General features: G+C 43.6%; 1 protein-coding gene across 1 annotated transcript in view; it reads left to right on the forward strand.

Moving 5' to 3' along the window:
- slc23a4 (solute carrier family 23 member 4) overlaps window positions 1–21,872 on the forward strand; it is a 70,889-nt gene extending 49,017 nt beyond the window's left edge. Inside the window, exons 10-13 of the mRNA XM_072269388.1 lie at window positions 3,522–3,686; window positions 17,504–17,612; window positions 18,539–18,634; window positions 21,395–21,872. Coding sequence (XP_072125489.1) covers window positions 3,522–3,686; window positions 17,504–17,612; window positions 18,539–18,634; window positions 21,395–21,618 — 594 coding nt within the window. The 3' untranslated portion in view covers window positions 21,619–21,872. The remainder of the gene's footprint in view (window positions 1–3,521; window positions 3,687–17,503; window positions 17,613–18,538; window positions 18,635–21,394) is intronic.

Here is a 21,872-nt window from a genome sequence, read left to right on the forward strand (position 1 = left end):
GGTGATGCCTCCCTCCCAGATGCGTTGAACAACTTCTACGCTTGTTTCGAGGTGGAAAATGACATGGTGGCGAGGAAGACCACTCCTTCTCTCAATGACCAGGTGCTGTGTCTTACCGTGGCCGGTGTGAGGTAAACTCTATGCAGGGTCAATCCACATAAGGCTGCTGGACCAGACAATATTCCTGGCAAAGTGCTTAGAGGATGTGCAGACCAGCTGGCAGATGTTCTCACTGACATCTTCAACATCTCCCTGAGCAGCGCCGTCGTTCCTACGTGCTTCAAGGCTGCCACCATCGTCCCCGTGCCGAAGAAGTCTTCAGTGTCCTGCCTCAATGATTACCGTCCGGTTGTACTCACATCCATCATCATGAAGTGTTTTGAGAGGCTCGTCATGAGGCACATCAAGACCCTGCCTCCCCCCTCACTGGACCCCCTGCAGTTCGCATACCGTTCCAACTGTTCAACAGACGAAGCCATTGCCATCACCCTCCACCTGGCCTTAACCCACCTGGACAAAAAAGACACGTACGTTCGAATGCTTTTCATAGACTTCAGTTCAGCATTCAACACAATCATTCCTCAGAAACTGATTGGAAAGCTGAGCCTACCGGGCCTGAACACCTCCCTCTGCAACTGGATCCTAGACTTCCTGACTGGGAGACCTCAGTCAGTCCGGATTGGAAACAGCATCTCCAACACCATCACACTGAGCATGGGGGCCCCCCCAGGGCTGTGTGCTCAGTCCACTGCTGTTCACTCTGCTGACCCACGACTGTGCTGCAACACACAGCTCGAACCACATCATCAAGTTCGCTGATAACACAACCCTGGTGGGTCTCATCAGCAAGAACGGTGAGTCAGCATACAGGGAGAAGGTGCAGCGGCTAACGGACTGGTGCAGAGCCAACAACCTGTCTCTAAATGTGAACAAAATAAAAGAGATGGATGTTGACTTCAGGAGGACACGGAGCGACCACTCTCTGCTGAACATCACCTCCTTCGTAGAGATCATTAAGAGCATCAGATTTCTTGTTGTTCACCTGGCGGGGAATCTCACCTGGTCCCTCAACACCAGCTCCATAGCAAAGAAAGCCCAGCATCATCTCTACCTTCTGCGAAGGCTGAGAAAAGTCCATCTCCCACCCCCCCCATCCTCACCACATTCCACAGAGGTTGTACTGAGAGCATCCTGAGCAGCTGCATCACTGCCTGTTTGGGAATTGCACCATCTCGGATCGCAAGACCCTGCAGCGGATAGTGAGGTCAGCTGAGAAGATTGTCGGGGTCTCTCTTCCCGCCATCACAGACATTTACACCACACGCTGCATCCGCAAAGCAAACAGCATTATGAAGGACCCGTGCACCCCTCATACAAACTCTTCTCCCTCCTGCCATCTGGCAAATGGCACTGAAGCATTCAGACTCTCATGACCAGACTATGTAACAATTTCTTCCCCCAGGCCATCAGACTCCTCAATACTCAGAGCCTAGACTGACATCAACATCATTTATTATTATATTGTAATTTGTCCTCTATTGTGCCTATTGTCTTGTTTATTAATTATTGTAATTATTGTACTGCCCTGCACTGTTTCGTGCACTTTATGCAGTCCTGTGCAGGTCTGTAGTCCAGTGCAGTTTTTATGTTGTTTTACGTAGTCTAGTGTAGCCTTGTGCTGTCTCACACAGTCTAGTGTAGTTTTGTGTTGTTTCATGTAGCACCATGGTCCTGGAGGAATGTTGTTTCGTTTTTACTGTGTACTGTACCAGCAGCTTATGGTTCGAAATGACAATAAACTTGATTTGACTTGACTTGACTTGCCGTCTTCAGCAGCTAACAGTAGACAATAAGAGCCAAGTAACTACAATAAAATATTGTAGAAGATGCCATCTATCCTCTGAAGATGAAGTTTAGTTGTCTTCATTGTTCAGGGACCTATGGACTTGGACTGCAATTTGCCTCTATATATCAGCACTGTTAAGGACCTTGCCTTTACATTTAATCTCCCAAGTGCAACACTTTACATTTAGCAAGTTAAACTCCATTTTTCTGCCCATATCTGCAATTGATCAAAATCCTACTGTATCATTTGCCATTCTTCTACACTATCCACAGCAGCATCAATCTTTGTATCATTGGCAAACTTACCAATTCACCCATCTATATTTTCATCCAGGTCACAGATAGCAGAGGTCCAAGTGCAGCCTCCTGAAGAGTCCAGCAGTTGCAGGCCTACAGCCAGAATAAGTTCCATTGACGGCTACCCTCTGTCTTCTATGGTCAAACCAATTCTGACTCCAAATGTCCAATTCACCATGGATCCCATGCATCTTAATTGTCTGGATGAGACTTCCTTGAGGGAACTTGTAAAGCACCTTACTAAAATCCATGTAGATAACATCTATACCTCTACCTTTATCAATTGCCTTCGTCACCTCCTTGAAAAACTCAGTCAAGTTAGTAAAACACCATTTGCCCTGTGCAGAGCCATGCTGACTGTGTCTAATTAGGCCACAATTTACCAAATTTTCATAAATATTATCCCTAAGAATCCTCTCCAGTAACTTCTTCATGACTAACGTGAGACTCACTGTTCTATATTTTCCAGGATTATCCCTATTTCTCTTTTTGAATAATTGAGCATTAGCTACTTGCCAGTCCTCCAGGACCTTGCCTGGGGCTAGAGAGGACACAATGATATTGGTCAAGGCCCAGACCCTGTCTGTCTCTCTGACTGGTATCTCCTATCACTGTTACCCTGCCTGACTTTGATTCTCACTGCTGAGCCTCTGAGCCAGCCAATGTGCCACTGACCAAACTACTGCTTCGGAAGCCTGATAGCTAACCCCGCCCCAGCATGACGCTGAGAGGAACGGCCACAGGGGGATCACGTCTCTTCCCTTACCTCTCCTGGTGATCAATTTGTCTGCACATAACTTACCCGGTAAGTTACAATTTGCAGAGATGTGAGATTTCTCCATAAAAGTAGGTTAGAAGAATCAGTGACAATCTCAATGAATAAATGTAAGGCTCAGTGGCGTTTTACAGGTACAGAGAAGATGCTTTGTCCAATGGGGAAGTGTAGAATCCTGCCTCTGTGTAAGCAGCTGGTTCTTAACATTGAGACAAGGAGTATTTTCCCCTCTCAGAAGATTGTGGGTCTTTGGATTCCTCCACGACAGGTTTCTGCAAGTACTGTGCCACTTTGTTTCTCTTACAACCACCCACCAATTTTCAGCAGCAGTCTTCAGCCAGTCTCTCTGAGCAAATGCTGCTTGTGTGAGAGAATGAGTGGGGCAATCACTTGCAGCCCAACAGACTGAACATTTCCTAATCCGATTCAGCATAGCCAGTGCATAAAGTGTGTTAGGACCAGTCTCCTCAGGTTGAAAAATGCAGAAAGGTAATAATAGATGGTTGTAAATTGATAAGTGTGGTTTTGAAAGGAATAGATAATGTATTAATCTGAAATAGTACACTGTATACTAGTGCAATCTCTCTCTTTGTTCTTGTTTCAGGTGGGGAGCCGAATTGTTATTCTCACCAGTGGATTATTAATGATTTGTGTGGGAATGCTCGTAAAAATTGGAGCGATTTTTAGCACCATCCCACAACCAGTAATTGGTGGAATGTTGATGGTGATGTTCAGCATAATTACAGCTGTTGGAATTTCAAATTTACAGGTACAATGTTCAGTCTTTCCAACTGACCAAACAACTCTGCATTTTCAGATTCAGAGCAGCATCCATTTGGTGCAAGGGTGCAAATGTGCTCACTGCCGTTGGCCGCCATTCACCAGGTCACTAATTAGAAATGGAGATAAGATAAGGACAGTACTGTACCCTGAAGAACAGAATCCAGTGTTCTTCAAGTCAGATGAATTAAATGAGGTGCAAATTCCGCTGTTATTATTAGACGAAAGTTCACCTGCTGACTTCAGCTGAAAATGATGCACCTACAGAACACCTACGGGTGACTATCTCTCGGTGGACGTGCCAGAAACACTCAGCTCCAGACTCTGGTCCTAACGTACAACTGCTCGTCACTTCATGAGATATGGCAGTGTGGGTTGATTAGAGCACTAGAGGAAGAAGGCATGGATATACTGGATAAAATAAAAGAATATAAAAAGAGTGCTAAATAGGTTGGTGTCATTCAAAGCTAGCAAGTCATCTTCCCCAAATATACTGCTGATAGGTAACAGGATGGAGGGAACAAAGATCTTGCCTACGTTTTTCAAATCCACCTTAGATATGGAGTGCAGCCTGAGCACAGATCTATATGCACCTCTTTGCCAAAGAGGGAGTTGCATATAAACCTGCTAATGAGATAGCATACTGTATATCTAACTGCGGGAAACTATTAAAGGTGAGATAACCTATAGGTTATAACTATTACATAAAACAAAATTCTTTCTCACATGGAAAAGCAATGAAAGTCAAATCATGTACAGGGAATCTGAATAAGATAGTTGAATTAACAGGAATTAGCAAAGGGAGCTCAATATATAGTACTTCAATGCCGTTTGAAGTACTACGTTAACTTGGAAAAGAGTAACACACAGGTTTACAGGAACAGGTGTAACTTGGGTACAAATTCCCGTGGCAAAGTGGTGATGAATGGTTGCTTTTCTGACTGGGTAGATTTTCTGGAGCATCATATTTCCTGTCAGTTGTGGCTCTTCTGTAGCATTCCCACCTTGGAGAGAGATAGGTTTGAGCTTAAGTTCCACACCAGAAATATGAGCAGAACTCAGAGATTTCCATATAGTCAGAAGAGCAGTTTATCTGGTGAGAGGTACTGAAAATCGCACCACAGTCTGCTGTTTCAAGATATTAATCCTGTGGCGATATTTTGCAGAAGAGTTATTGCATGTATCCTGGCCTATACTCTAGCCACAGTGAATATTACCAGAATCATTAGATGAATAACACTTCGTATTTTAGCACCTACTATGCATAAATAGCTGCCTTTCAAACATTACAGTGGTGACTGCACCCCAACAGTATCTTACTAGCTTAAATTATTTTCAATATTATGAAGTTGAAAAGCTCAAAATTCAAAGTACCTTTATTCTTAAAGTATGTGAACCATGTACAACTTTGCAATTCATCTTCATCCAGGCAGCCACAAAACAAAGACGCACACGAAAACCCATTAAAAAATCCCACTCAACAAAAACCGTCAGAACACCAAATGTGCAAATAAAAAGAACAGATAGCGCAAGCAATAAAAAAGCAAACAAATAACATGCAGAATATTGAGCACAGGCTCCCCAGAAGTGAGTCCACAGCGACGGAGCCAGTTCAGTGGTGAGATGACTGAAGCTGGTCCAGAAGCCCGATGACGGCAGGCCACAGCCACGGAGCCAGTTCAGTGCTGGGGCGAGTACTAATGGTTGTAGGCCACAACCACGGAGCCAGTTCAGTGCTGGGGCAAGTACTAATGGTTGCAGGCCACAGCCACGGAGCCAGTTCAGTGCTGAGGCGAGTACTAATGGTTGTAGGCCACAGCCACGGAGCCAGTTCAGTGCTGGGGCGAGTACTAATGGTTGCAGGCCACAGCCACGGAGCCAGTTCAGTGCTGAGGCGAGTACTAATGGTTGTAGGCCACAACTACGGAGCCAGTTCAGTGCTGAGGCGAGTACTAATGGTTGTACAACTACGGAGCCAGTTCAGTGCTGAGGCGAGTACTAATGGTTGTACAACTACGGAGCCAGTTCAGTGCTGAGGCGAGTACTAATGGTTGTACAACTACGGAGCCAGTTCAGTGCTGAGGCGAGTACTAATGGTTGCAGGCCACAGCCGCGGAGCCAGTTCAGTGCTGAGGCGAGTACTAATGTTTGCAGGCCACAGCCGCGGAGCCAGTTCAGTGCTGAGGCGAGTACTAATGGTTGCAGGCCACAGCCGCGGAGCCAGTTCAGTGCTGAGGCGAGTACTAGTGGTTGTAGGCCACAACTACGGAGCCAGTTCAGTGCTGGGGCGAGTGTCAATGGTTGCAGGCCACAGATGCAGAGTCAGTTCAATGCTGAGGCAAGTAAACCACGTGGAGTAGTGAGATGAAGGAGTTTGTCCTTCACCATCGGCCTTGACACCTTATCCTTTTTATCTAGTTGGCTCTCAAATCAGCCAAACATCAGTTCATTTTTAACCCTCGGGCCCCGGCCCCAGCACTTTGATCCGGCCGTAATTCTGCTCCAGCAATGGCCACCGCAGCCATACCTGCATTTTCAAGAGACCAATTTGCTGAATCCTTCAGCAAAGCGCAAAAATGCAGGTCATACAGATGGTTCAAAAATCCAGCTCCCAAAGGGAAATTACAGGTTACAGATTGCAGAAAAAGTGTAATAGATGAGTTAGGAGTTTTGTTTCCTTGTAAAGCATCGTCATGTCTCTCCAGCACCAGCTTTAACAGGAAGGAGCTTGACAAGACTTTACTATATGTGAATGGTCTTGTCTATAGCAAAGGGAAGACAAATCTGTGGATCTACTAAACATGCCATTGTGATAATTAGTGAGGCACGTGGTAGGAAACATCAGAAAGACAAAGATAAACTAATGAGACTGACAGATAGACATAATTTACTGCAATTATATGCAGATCCTTGCACTTTGGAAGAAAAGCTGTTATTACAACTTGGTTATTGCATTTCAGGAGAACAGACAGTCTTGCAGAACATACAAAGGCCATTCATCAGGATGAGATCACTGGTGCTGGTCTTCATTTACCTAGAGAGGCTGGAGAAGCTGAAGCTGATTGACTTGAATGGAAAAAGTGAGAAGGGAATCTAATAGGAATATTCAAATTGATTTAAAAAATTCGTAAAAATGGAAACATCTCTTATGCAAGTGGTTCAGAAGTGAAACTAGCAAAAGCTTGGAAATGAGAAGAGGTCTCTTTACTCACAGATTGATTAAAATTTGGAAGACACTATTAGAAGAAACATTGGAAACTAATTCCAAAAGACACCTGTTTCTGTCCGTGAAGAGGAATTTACAGAGTACTGGGGGAAGGGTGGGATATATAACTAAACTGAACAGCTCTTTGAAAGAGTTGGCACAAACTTGATGGGCTGAATGGCCTCCTCTCTGCTAGGATTCTATACTCTATTCCATAAGGCATGTAAGTTGAAAAGATATGAGAGGAGAAAGTGGGTAGATTAGCAATAAACCCAGGCTCAGGGTTAGCATGAATGTGAAGGCTGACTGGAATCAATACCTTTGCTGAAGTGTTTGCTAGCCCTATGAAAGAGATTTTAAACCAGCTTGGCAGGGAGAAGAGAACCTTCAAGGAAATTCGGGAATGAGTGAAATAAAGGGGAAAGGGGAAATTAGAAAAGAAAAAAGTGAAAAAGTACAAAAAAGAGAAAATCTACAGATGTTGGAAATCCAACACACACAAAGTGCTGGAGGAACTCAGCAGGCCAGGCAGCACCTATGGAGAAGAGTACAGTCGACATTTTGGGCCGAGACCCTTCAGCAGGACTCAGTGAAATAAGTAGATGTGAAGCATACAAGCAACACACATTAAAGTTGCTGGTGAATGCAGCAGGCCAAGCAGCATCTGTAGGAAGAGGTGCAGTCGACATTTCAGGCCGAGACCCTTCGTCAGGACTAACTGAAGGAAGAGTGAGTAAGGGATTTGAAAGTTGGAGGGGGAGGGGGAGATCCAAAATGATAGGAGAAAACAGGAGGGGGAGGGATAGAGCCAAGAGCTGGACAGGTGATAGGCAAAAGGGGATACGAGAGGATCATGGGACAGGAGGTCCGGGAAGAAAGACAAGGGGGGGGCCAGAGGATGGGCAAGGGGTATATTCAGAGGGACAGAGGGAGAAAAAGGAGAGTGAGAGAAAGAATGTGTGCATAAAAATGAGTAACAGATGGGGTACGAGGGGGAGGTGAGGCCTAGCGGAAGTTAGAGAAGTCGATGTTCATGCCATCAGGTTGGAGGCTACCCAGACGGAATATAAAGTGTTGTTTCTCCAACCTGAGTGTGGCTTCATCTTTACAGTAGAGGAGGCCGTGGATAGACATGTCAGAATGGGAATGGGATGTGGAATTAAAATGTGTGGCCACTGGGAGATCCTGCTTTCTCTGGCGGACAGAGCGTAGATGTTCAGCAAAGCGGTCTCCCAGTCTGCGTCGGGTCTTGCCAATATATAAAAGGCCACATCGGGAGCACCGGACGCAGTATATCACCCCAGTCGACTCACAGGTGAAGTGTTGCCTCACCTGGAAGGACTGTTTGGGGCCCTGAATGGTGGTAAGGGAGGAAGTATAAGGGCATGTGTAGCACTTGTTCCGCTTACATGGATAAGTGCCAGGAGGGAGATCAGTGGGGAGGGATGTGGGGGACGAATGGACAAGGGAGTTGTGTAGGGAGCGATCCCTGCGGAATGCAGAGGGGGGGGAGGGAAAGATGTGCTTAGTGGTGGGATCCCTTTGGAGGTGGCGGAAGTTACGGAGAATAATATGTTGGACCCGGAGGCTGGTGGGGTGGTGGGTGGGGACCAGGGAATAATATGTTGGACCCGGAGGCTGGTGGGGTGGTAGGTGAGGACCAAGGAAGTCAGTTAGTAAAGGTTATTAAAGTATGGAAAATGCTAGTGATAAAATTAAAGGCACTGTATCAGAACTCCTTAAGGATTTACAAAAAGGTAACTGAATTAGAGACACACTAGAATTGAAATTGGTAGATCTCATTGCCATTTCTGAAGTATGGCAACAAGGAAGGGGGAGGGAACCAGTGCGGTGATGAGACATGATCTTGGCCTACACGTATAGCAATCAGCGATAAACATTCATAACCATTATTGAAAGACAACCAAAATTTTAATATCGGGTGTGGCCCAAATCAAGAAATTATTTATGCATGTTTCAGGGGTAATATAATTATCATAGGAGACTCTCACTTCCATGTAGAGAATGATCACGGTTGACAGGTCACAGTGAAGAACTAGAAAGACTTTGAATCAAGCTTAGGGATGGCAAAGGACAGGAAACATTGCAGCAGTTGGTGATGAGCCACCAAATTGTTCTTGTAATATTGGTCTGACATAACTCAGTAAATCAGAGTTGTATATAATAGGAGAAATGCCATAAGTATTTTAGACTTTAACGTACATTCAGATTAGACAAATAAAATCTGAAATTATAATGAAATTTAATTATGGGATTATTTTTGAACGTTTTGCATGTCAAGCAAGCAGCAAGAGAACGGGGTATCTTAGGGTCAGGGAAAATCAAATAGAGCAGATGCTGGAAATCTGAAATAAACTCTGAAAAATACAGGAAACATTCAGCAGGTTAGACAGTACCTCTGGATAGGACATTCAATGTTAACTTTGCTTCTCATTTCATAATTGTTGCCTGACCTGATATATGTTCCCAGAAATATCAGATTTTAATATAAGATACTTTGATCTTCTTTGTGCAATGACAAAGGGCTAACTGATGATTCTCTTGTCAGTGAATCCTTAGATAAGAACAACCATAAAATGATATGGTTCAGCACAAAACCTGAGTCTTCAATCTAAACAAGCTAGACCATGAAACTATGAAAGGAGAATCGGCTGTGGTTGATTAATAATGAATATATGACAGTAACAGGCAGAGATCAGCATTTAAATAAATAATTAAAATGTTGGGAAAAAATATATTCTTTTAATGGATGAAATCAAAGTTAATATTAAATCCTAGGAAGAGCTATATAAAGTTGCAAGAGATTGCTGTATCACTGAGTTCAATAGTTCAATAGTTCCATTTAATATCAGAGAAATGCATACAATTTACAACCTGAAATTCTTGTTCTTTGCAGACATCCACAAAAACAGAAGAGCGCCCCAAAGAATGAGTGACAGTAAAAACATTAGAACCCCAAAGCCCCCCCACTCCTCCCCACACACAAGCAGCATCAAAGCAATGACCCTCCCCCACCCCCACTTACTTCAACAAAAAAAAGCATCAGCACCCTCCACTCACCAAGCAAGCAACAGCAAAGCCCCCAAGAGAGAACATGATTTGCAATACAACAAAAACTAGTTGTTCACCCCAACAATCTGACAAGCCACAGGCTTTCTCGCTCCCCAATAAAGGGACGGAGATGTGTCCCCCTTTTACAGCAACTGGGGAAACTTAACAAAACGACTCACTGATTTGTGATGATATAGTCTGCCGCTTTGCTTTTTCGTCCGAGTTCTCCGACTTGTGAATCGGCAACAAACTCTCCCCCACCAACAAGAGAGAGAGAGGAGAGAGTGCGCTATTCGCTGAGTGCAGAGTCCCCAACGCCAACCCACTGTTCCCAATATTGCATTTTCTCCTACAATGCTTTAGTCAGTGGCACTAGTGTAGGGTCGGCCCATCCACAGGGCCGCGAAGCCTCGGAGCCGCGAAGGCAGGCTCACCTTCTACGCTGCGTCCTCAGGATATCAAAAAGTGGCAGGTAGTGAGCCCTTGGGTGGGGTCCCGCCACTGCGAAGAACAGAAGTCTGAGTGTAACTCTACATCAGGTTCTCCAACAGAACCCCATCCACCTTGGAAAGGAAAAAGAGAGACGTTAAAGGTAGAAATTAAGCTGTTTCCTCAGACGAACTCTAAGGAGTCACTGTTATGTGCCACCATTGAATGTTTGGGGACATTCTAAAACTTAGCAAAAGAGGAGCAAGAAGCTGGTAAAAAAAAACATGTTTGGAACATAAGGTAAATTGACAAGAAACATAAAAAATGAGGTAAAAACTTCTATAGGGATGTGTAAAAGAAAAGACCAGAGAGAATAAATATGGGCTCTTACTGACAGAGGCAGGAACGTTTATAATGGGGAGAAAGGAAGGAGTGGAAGTGGGCTTAAACAATTACTTTATTCTGTCTCCACAGACAGAACTTAACAGATATATTAGAAAATCAAAGGTTAAATGAGAATAAGGACCTGAAGAAACTATTAGTCAGTAAGCACTTCCAGAGAAATTGGTGAAATTGAAAAGTGCTAAATCCCAAGGATTAGATGCTGTCCATCCCAGATTCGCCTTGCTTATTACATCCTTGATTTGTCCAGTCTGTATGAAGGTTAAAGTCTGCAACGGTCATGGTATTTCTCCTGTTTATCTCTGTTTATCTATTTGCTGGTCCATACATACAGTAACCCCTTCCAATGTTTTAAGGGAAGTGGTTTTTGAAAGGTAGATGCACTGGTTGTCCTCTTCCAGGATTTTACAGATTCTGGAATTTCTCTGTTGGCTGGAGAGTAGGGGGCAGGGCTTCAGATTCTTGGATAATTGAGATCTCTTCTGGGGAAAGTATGACCTCTTCAAAAAGGACAGGTTACACCTGAACTTGAAGGGGACCAATATCCTGACGAGAAAGTTTAATAGAGCTGTTTGGGAGGGTTTAAACTAATTTGGCAGGGGGATGGGAACCGGAATGACAGAGCAGAGGAAGGGGAAAACAGAAATAAATCTAAGATAGTGAGCAGTAAAGACGTCAGGAAAGACAGGCAGGAGATGGGGCAAATTTGTAGCTATTGGGATGAGTTGCAGTGCAATAAAGTTGCAGTGAAATCAAAGCGAAAAGTATCAAATACTGGTCTTAAGGTGTTGTACTTAAATGCACGCAGCATAAGGAATAAGGTGGATGATCTCATCGTACAGCTACAGATTGGCAGGTATGATATTGTGGCCATCACTGAGACCTGGCTAAAGGTTGCACTTCTCTGGGAGCTGAACGTCCAAGGATACACAGTGTATCGGAAGGATAGGAAGGTAGGCAGAGGGGGAGGCGTTGTTTTACTGGTAAGAAATGATATTAAATCATTAGAAAGAGGTGATATAGGATTGGAAGGTGCAAAATCTTTATGGGTTGAGCTAAGAAATAGCAGGGGTAAAAGGACCCTGATGGCAGTTATTTATAGGCCTCCAAACAGCTGCAGGGATGTGGACTACAAATTACAACTGGAAATAGAAAAGGCTTGTCAGAAGGGCAGCGTTAAGATAATTGTGGGGGATTTTAATATGCGAGTAGATTGGGAAAATCAGGTCGGCACTGGATGTCAAGAGAGAGAATTTGTAGAATGTCTGCGAGATGGCTTTTTAGAACAACTTGTTGTTGAGCCCACTAGGGGATCGGCTGTACTGGATTGGGTATTGTGTAATGAACCAGAGGTGATTAGAGAGATTGAGGTGAAGGAACACTTAGGAGGCAGTGATCATAACATGATTGAGTTCACTGTGAAACTAGAAAAAGAGAAGCCGAAATCTGATGTGTCGGTAGTTCAGTGGAGTAAAGGAAATTACAGTGGCATGAGAGAGGAACTGGTCAAAGTTGACTGGAAAGGGACACTGGCAGGAAAGACAGCAGAGCAGCAGTGGCTGGAGTTTATGCGAGAAATGAGGAAGGTGCAAGACAGGTATATTCCAAAAAAGAAGATATTTTCGAATGGAAAGAGGATGCAGCCGTGGCTGACAAGAGAAGTCAAAGCCAAAGTTAAAGCAAAGGAGAGGGCATACAAGGAAGCAAAAATTAGTGGGAAGACAGAGGATTGGGAAGTTTTTAAAGCCTTACAAAAGGAAACCAAGAAGGTCATTAAGAGGGAAAAGATTAACTATGAAAGGAAGCTAGCAGAATAATATCAAAGAGGATACTAAAAGCTTTTTCAAGTATATAAAGAGTAAAAGACAGGTGAGAGTAGATATAGGACCGATAGAAAATGATGCTGGAGAAATTGTAATGGGAGATAAGGAGATGGCAGAGGAACTGGACGAGTATTTTGCATCAGTCTTCACTGAGGAAGACATCAGCAATATACCGGACACTCAAGGGTGGCAGGGAACAGAAGTGTGCGCAGTCACAATTACGACAGAGAAGGTACTCAGGAAGCTGAATAGTCTAAAGGTAGATAAATCTCCTGGACCAGATGGAATGCACCTCGTGTTCTGAAGGAAGTAGCTGTGGAGATTGCGGAGGCATTAGCGATGATCTTTCAAAAGTCGATAGATTCTGGCATGGTTCCGGAAGACTGGAAGATTGCAAATGTCACTCCGCTATTTAAGAAGGGGGCAAGGAAGCAAAAAGGAAATTATAGACCTGTTAGCTTGACATCGGTGGTTGGGAAGTTGTTGGAGTTGATTGTCAAGGATGAGGTTACAGAGTACCTGGAGGCATATGACAAGATAGGCAGAACTCAGCATGGATTCCTTAAAGGAAAATCCTGCCTGACAAACCTATTACAATTTTTTGAGGAAATTACCAGTAGGCTAGACAAGGGAGATGTAGTGGATGTTGTATATTTGGATTTTCAGAAGGCCTTTGACAAGGTGCCACACATGAGGCTACTTAACAAGATAAGAGTCCATGGAATTATGGGAAAGTTACATACGTGGATAGAGCATTGGCTGATTGGCAGGAAACAGAGAGTGGGAATAAAGGGATCCTATTCTGGTTGGCTGCCGGTTACCAGTGGTTTTCCACAGGGGTCCGTGTTGGGGCCGCTTCTTTTTACATTGTACATCAACGATTTGGATTATGGAATAGATGGCTTTGTGGCTAAGTTTGCTGACGATACGAAGATAGATGGAGTGGCCGGCAGTGCTGAGGAAACGGAGAGCCTGCAGAGAGACTTGAATAGATTGGAACAATGGGCAGAGAAGTGGCAAATGAAGTACAATGTTGGAAAGTGTATGGTTATGCACTTTGGCAGAAAAAATAAACGGGCAGACTATTATTTAAATGGGGAAAGAATTCAAAGTTCGGAGATGCAACGGGACTTGGGAGTCCTCGTACAGGATACCCTTAAAGTTAACCTCCAGGTTGAGTCAGTAGTGAAGAAGGCGAATGCGATGTTGGCATTCATTTCTAGAGGAATAGTGTATAGGAGCAGGGAAGTGATGTTGAGGCTTTATAAGGTGCTGGTGAGACCTCACTTGGAGTACTGTGGGCAGTTTTGGTCTCCTTATTTAAGAAAGGATGTGCTGACATTGGAGAGGGTACAGAGAAGATTCACTAGAATGATTCCGGGAATGAGGGGGTTAGCATATGAGGAACGTTTGTCCGCTCTTGGACTGTATTCCTTGGAGTTTAGAAGAATGAGGGGAGACCTCATAGAAACATTTCGAATGTTGAAAGGCATAAACAGAGTGGATGTGGCAAAGTTGTTTCCCATGATGAATCTGCATTTTCAGATTCAGAACAGCATCCATTTGGTGCAAGGGTGCAAATGTGCTCACTGCCGTTGGCCGCCATTCACCAGGTCACTAATTAGAAATGGAGATAAGATAAGGATAGTACTCTACCCTGAAGAACAGAATCCAGTGTTCTTCAAGTCAGATGAATTAAATGAGGTGCAAATTCCACTGTTATTATTAGACGGAAGTTCACCTGCTGACTTCAGCTGAAAATGATGCACCTACAGAACACCTACGGGCGGCTGTCTCTCGGTGGACGTGCCAGAAACACTCAGCTCCAGACTCTGGTCCTAACGTACAACTGCATTTTCTCCTACAATGCTTTAGTCAGTGGCACTAGTGTAGAGTCAGCCCATCCACAGGGCTGCGAAGCCTCGGAGCCGCGAAGGCAGGCTCATCTTCTACGCTGCATTCTTGGGATATTGAAAAGTGGCAGGTAGTGAGCCCCTGGGTGGGGTCCCACCACTGCGAAGAACAAAAGTCTGAGTGTAACTCTACATCAGGTTCTCCAACAGAACCTCATCCACCTTGAAAAGGGAAAAGAGAGACGTTAAAGGTAGAAATTAAGCTGTTTCTTCAGATGAGCTCTAAGATGTCACTGTTATCTGCCACCATTGAATGTTTGGGGGCATTCTAAAACTTAGCAAAAGAGAAGCAAGAAGCTGGTAGAAAAAAAACATGTTTGGAACATAAGGTAAATTGACAAGAAACATAAAAAATGAGGTAAAAACCTCTATAGGGATCTGTAAAAGAAAAGACCAGAGAGAATAAATATGGGCCCTTACTGACAGAGGCAGGAACGTTTATAATGGGGAGAAAGGAAGGAGTGGAAGTGGGCTTAAACAATTACTTTATTAAAATCAAAGGTTAAATGAGAATAAGGACCTGAAGAAACTATTAGTCAATAAACACTTCCAGAGAAATTGGTGAAATTGAAAAGTGATAAATCCCAAGGATTAGATGCTGTCCATCCCAGATTCACCTTGCTTATTACAACCTTGATTTGTCCAGTCTGTATGAAGGTTAAAGTCTGCAACGGTCACAGTATTTCTCCTGTTTATCTCAGCTCACCTGAGCAAACCCAATATTATAAGTACTATTTGCTGGTCCATACATACAGTAACTCCTTCCAATGTTTTAAAGGAAGTGGCTTTTGGAAGGTGGATGCACTGGTTGTCCTCTTCCAGAATTTTATAGATTCTGGAATTTCTCTGTTGGCTGGAGAGTAGAAAATGTGACCCCACTGTTGAAGAAAGGAGAGGGAAAGCAAATTAGGAACAATTGACCTGTGGGCCTAACAACAGGGGTAAGAAAAATGACAAAATGGAATAGTGAAGGGTGTAATACCCTTTGAAATGAATAATAGAATTACATAAAGCCAACCTGTATTTATAAAAGGTGAATCACGTTTGACTAACCTACGAGACTCTAGTAGGGGTTCCCAACCTTTTTAATGCCATGGATCAATACCATTAAGCAACGGGTCCATGGACTCCGGTTGGGAACCCCTGTACTAGAGTTCTACGGGGATGTGGCTAGTGGAAGAGATAAGCAGGAACTAGTGGGTGTGTTTGTCTGGATCTCTGGAACACTTTCAATAAAGCTCCATGGTTGTTCAGGTCTTTCTGAGACATCAAAGTATTGTGCAGAGTTTGGGTGTCATCACCAAAGAAAGGGTGTACTTGCCATTGAAGGCACCCAACTGGTTTCAGGAATTTTGGGTATCAGAATCGTTTTTTAAACCTTAGGGGAAATTAAGTTCACATGCCCTTCATATTTTGGGACTTGAAAGGTAAAGTTGAAGTGGGCATTCTAAGGAGATGATTGGTTGCTGAGAAAAGAAGGCAGCAGTTATCTTTGATAAAACGTGTTGATGACAAATCATGAGCGATTTCAGAGGGGTGAACAGTTTTCAGCTGGGAGGCTTTGAACGGTGAAGTCTCTGCTGCTGCATAATTTTCAGTTCTGTAGTGACTGTTCTTCGGAGAATATTGGCTGTGGAGCAGATAGAACGCTGCATCATCTGCCTGGGAGTTTATGGGTGTTTCTGCCTCCAGGTAAACACTGAAACTAGTCCATACTAACAGCAGGCTGATCCATGAAATTTCAACAGGCAGCTTTCGACATAGGGGTTTCCCAGCTTAGCTGTCCCATTGCCTTCTGTAGCACTTGTAGTGACTAGCTAATACCAAGGGTCAATCTTTCAATATGGGATTAACTCCTGTTCTACGCAGCTTCAGATTCCAATATGTTTGTATTAGAAGAACTTTATTGCTCGAAGTGCAGCACGTAGCATTTTCAAGGGCTCTCTGTCGGACTGCGTGCCGATCTGCATTTCCACACTGCCACCTTATGGCTAAGATGATGAGAAACTCCTTCCCTGCCTAACCACAGCTTTCAGTCAATTGAGGAAATGAACAAATGGACATTAAGGACTCATAGATCATTACAGCAGCCTTCTCAAGCCACTGGAGAAATTCCATCACTGCTAACTGTAAAGTCCTTCAAACTCATGGGATAGAGCCCTTTTCCAGCCTGACATCACCTGCCCTGAGTCTCAGCCTGATACAGCAGGGAGGCCACCTTGTTCGCAAAACAGGCACATTATTCCCAGCTCTTACGTGAGAAGAGGTAACCAGGTGATCAGAACAAAGATTCAAGAATGTACCTGATACCTCCTGGAAGAAGTGCAACATCCTCCCTGTCTCCTGGCAGTCCCTGGCCCAGGACAAGTAGCATTCAGGATGGTACTAAGAACCTCAAGATCATGCACTGGGACCATACAGAAGCTCCGTGTGAGTGGTGGAAGGAACAATCATCTCAGAAGCTGCCCACTGTCTGACTAGTTACCGACCTCCTGTCATACCTGTGGAAGAGTCTGCGGTCCCAGGCAGGCCTCATTAACCAATATCCGCCCTGAGAAAAGTAAAGGAAGTACTTCATACCTGTTTTGGATGTGAGCTGTGCATACTGAAGTTCTGGCCTTCAGTAAACATGGTAGATGATGCACTTCCAACTCTCCAGCATCTCAAACCCTGCCCAGCCCAGCACATCAGAGACCAATCAACCGCTGAAAAATAGGCATTTCTAACCCATAAACAGCAGAATCGTTTGACTTAGAATGCCTTGTTATGATGACACTTTGTATTTCTGTTTCATTATGCAATGATGGAAGAGTTTTCACCTCACTTGAAGTTTTGTTTTATTTATCATTGTTTGCTATATTAAAAGTCAGAGCGTCTTGAGAACATTGAACTCTTGGATAATGCCCAAGCATTATTTTCTTTAATCGCTATTCCTTTCCACGCCCCCCTCACCCCCCTTTAGTTTGTGGATATGAACTCTTCGAGAAATATCTTCATTTTTGGATTTTCCACGTTTGCTGGCCTGGCCGTACCCAACTGGTTAAATCAGCATCCAGATTCTATACAAACAGGTAGATTTATACCATTGTCAAAGTCTGTGTGTAGATCTGGATTTATCCAAATAAATTGATTTAAAAAATCACATTCCTGATACTTTGTGACATGTAAGTGAGATTAGCAATAAGTATTCATTTACCAGGGGTTTCCAACTATTTTTAATGCCATGGACCCCAGGTTGGGAACCTGTGCAGTTTGACATAGTTTAGATGATCTGGACCAGTGGGAAATGGGTTCATGTTTCTGCACTTATGTGAGATGCTTTACAACGGAAGGATGAGAACTGAGCTTCCAGTTGTGAAGGAAAATGCCCATTCGTACCTCCAAGATCACACAGTCCTTTGTTTGGCCTCTTCACTCATTCCTCTGATGACTCACTATTCCTTTTACGTTGAAAGAACTAGATAAACTGGATGTGGAGAGGAAGTTTCCTGTGGTGGGGGTGTCAAGAACTAGGGAGCACAGCTTCAAAATTGAAGGGCAACCTTTCAGAACAAAGATAAAGAAGAATTTTTTTTTAGCCAGAGAGCAGTGAATTTGTGCAAAGCTCTGCCACAGACTACAGTGGAGGCCAAGACTGTTGGTATACTTAAAGCGAAAATTAATAGTTTCCTGATTGGTCAGGGGATTAAAGGTTATGGCAAGAAGACAGGTGTATGGGGTGGAGTGGGATCTGGGATCAGCCATGATGGATTGATGGAGCAGACTTGATGGGCTGAATGGCCTAATTCTGCTCCTATGCCTTTGTAGCTTTATGGACTCAAACCAACTGTAAATGCAAGCAGAACCACATTCCCTGTCTCTCCATATCTTTCCAATCCCATCAAGGCTAAAGCATTTCTTTATTGTATAAAAATAGGGGAATTCTATTTAATCTCAGAGCTGTTCCATGAAAATTGTAATGTGCACACACAATTAATCCAAACATTCTGCTTTGCAGGAGTAGTTCCGGTAGATCAAGTCATCCGTGTACTTTTAACCACCAGTATGTTTGTTGGAGGATTTCTTGGTTTTTTTCTGGATAACACCATATCAGGTAAGCTTCCATCACTCTGTTAAAACAATGAAATCATAATGCTGTTAGACCTGTGATAGTGACGTTGGGATGAAGGGGATGAAATTGACATTGGCAGGGAGAGGGACACACAAGAAGTAACATCATTCTAGCTTGCATTCATTTCCAGTGAAATCAACCTTGTTCCACAGTGGGAAACAGATGCATTCAATTTGTTTTCTAACCATTTTCATACAAACTTTAGTCACCAGATTTCATTCAGACCTCTGTGGTACTGACCATAAACTGTATTGATTGCAGATATCACCATGGCACCGGTCTTTAGATTGCTACTTGAGCATTTATTTAGTTAAATTACTCCACCAGACACAAATCCACAGAAAATACCATTAATCCCATTCCACCACTAATTTCCCTGCAATCTCCCATATCTCCATTGACTCCTCCTTGATTTTCCACTACTCAGCTACACGAGGAGAATCTATGGGGGACAAATGACCTATCGCCAGGACTTTGGAGAGTGGGATGGAACCAGAGCACCCTAATGAAACCCGCACAGTGACAGGGAGAAGATGCAAACTCTGCATTGACAGCACCTGTGGTCAGGATCCAGCTTATGTTGCTGGGGCTATATGTACAGCAGTAGTAGGGTCACTGTGTCATAAGACCATACAACCATAAGGTATCGGAGCAGAAATCGGCCATTCGGTCCATCAAGTCTGCTCTGCTGTTCAATCATGGCTGATCCAATTCTTCCAGTCATCCGCACTCTCCTGCCTTCTCCCCAAACCCTTTGATGCCCTGGCTAATCAAGAGCCTCTCTATCTCTACCTGAAATGCACCCAATGACTTGGCCTCCACAGCCGCTCGTGGCAGCAAATTCCACAGATTTACCACCTTCTGACTAAAGTAATTTCTCCGCATCTGTGTTCTAAATGGACGTCCTTCAATCCTGAAGTTGTGCCCTCTTGTCCTGGGCTCCCCTACCATGGGAAATAACTTTGCCGTATCTAATCTGCTCAGGCCTTAGATAAGGCCTTAGCTAAGACCAGAAGTTTTAAGCGATACCTATGGGTCCTGATCAGTTGCTATGCTGTAACATATGGTGCATAATTTCATGGTGTTTTTTTTTGGAGAAGACGTGAAAGATGGCAGGCACTGTAATCTGGAGCACAAAGCAAACTACTGGAGGAACTCAGTTGGTCAGGCAGCATCTGTGGAGGCAGAAGGGTGGCTGGCTGGCCTTTCAGGCTGAGACCCTGTACCAGGTTCTGGTGTTTCCATCAGGGTTGAGTTCTTGTCATTCTGTACCTTTGCTTTTGGTGTCATTCTGGCAAGTCTCGTGCAAAAAATGTTTGAAAGCTGTAACGGACGTGTGAGTAGACAAAGACAAAAATGCTGAGAGGGAAATTGGATGTGTAGGGAAGCTTAATCTTCAGAGCATCTAACTAACTCACTGAAATTGTACTAATACTTAACACTGGTAACATTCAGGTTACTCATAACCAACAGTAATATGATCATTCACTGAATGTTTATATGTAGTATCATGCATAATGAATGGATCAGTTATTCAAAAGTCAAAGTAAATTTATTATTAAAGTATATATATGTCACCATATACAACCTTGAGATTCATTTTCTTGCGGGCATACTCAATAAATCCATACTAGAATAATCACCATAATAGAATCAATGAAAGACTGCACCAGCTCGGGCATGTAACTATGTGCAAAAGATAATGAACTGTGCAAGTACAAAAAGAAATAATAGTAATAATAAATAAATAAGCAATAAATATCAAAATACCCATATTCCTTCTTAAAAATCTGCATTTCATTCCTCTTTCAGATGATGTTCTAGGCTCAAACTTAAGAACGCTGAGGGCTCTCTAGCAAACCATCCATAAATGGCCTCAGTTATTTCCCAGTCTTGTTTCACTTCCCTTATATCCTCTGGCCTCCATTGCAGTTTGCTCCATTTCCTCTTTTGCACCACCTCCCCCCCACCCCCGCCACCCAACTTCTGGTTTGGAAATATGTTGATTCATTCTCTCCCCGTGAATTTCCGTCTCACACTGCTATTCTCCCCTTTCTCCAAACTCAGTTTCCAACTCCCCACTTCTCTTGGCCCCATTATGGTCCACTTCTTTCCTATTCCTTTCTTTTAATTGATTCCCTAGATTTTGGCAAGACCTATATCTACTGTTACGGCCCAGATGTGAAAGTGGTGGCGAACCACCTGTAACTGCAGCACTCCTATGGTGAAGATGCACCCAGCCTACTGTTAGTCACCCCGATACATATTATTATTTTCCACCCGTCTCTCACCATCTCTTGCTTTACAACATTCCCTTCCCCATTTCCAAGCCTCAGTCAGTGGCCAACATCCCTGCACCAATTCCTGCCCGGCACAGGCAACTTATGGCATATGAAGCAGGGTGAGTGAATAAAGGGGTGAGGACCAGGTCATTGTGGGAGATGGTGACATCGTAGAAAGTGATAGACATCATGGCAGTGCAATATTTCAAGTGTGTAGATCTTCCAATCCTCCAGAAGCAACACTCAGGAGATCTACATTCCAGTCCAAGTCTCCTCGCCAATCCAAGAGGGTATGTGACCCCGAGTGCTATTTGAATGATAGGGAAAGCATGGAGACTATATCAGCATGTCTCAAAACGCATTCCCAATGTGCAATGGACTCACTACAAAATGCATAGACACAGGCCCATTGTTGTTCCTTAACAGATTGTGTGCCAGAATAATGTCTAATGTTTTTCAGGTTCAGAGAAGGAACGGGGTATAGTCACTTGGAAGCAATCGCTCTGTGCTGATGGTGATAAAGCAGCAACTGAAAGTGATTGCTACAATTTACCTTTTGGCATTGGCTCCAGATGTTGCACTGGTGCTTGGACAAGATACATCCCCTTCTGCCCAAAACTGAAACCTACCGAAAAGGAGGAGAAGGAAGTGAACACTGTAATTCATAATGAAACTCAACTTTAATGCAATGTGAAAAATACTTGAATCAACCATTTTCACAAATAGATGGAATTGCTGTATATTTCATTCATATTTTCCTAAAATAGAATTTTAATCTCCTCTGCACCAAAGAAACAAATTAAGAATTCTCCAGAAGTTTCTAAAAGTAAATGCCAGAGGTTACAAGGTTATGAGAGAACATCACTGCCACATCTCATTATCGTAACCACATTCCACTTCCCTCAATTGTTTTCATAATGTTTTCTCATTCCTTTCTT

This window comes from Mobula birostris, chromosome 9 (genome assembly GCF_030028105.1).
Source record: "Mobula birostris isolate sMobBir1 chromosome 9, sMobBir1.hap1, whole genome shotgun sequence".
Taxonomy (NCBI): Eukaryota; Metazoa; Chordata; class Chondrichthyes; order Myliobatiformes; family Myliobatidae; genus Mobula; species Mobula birostris.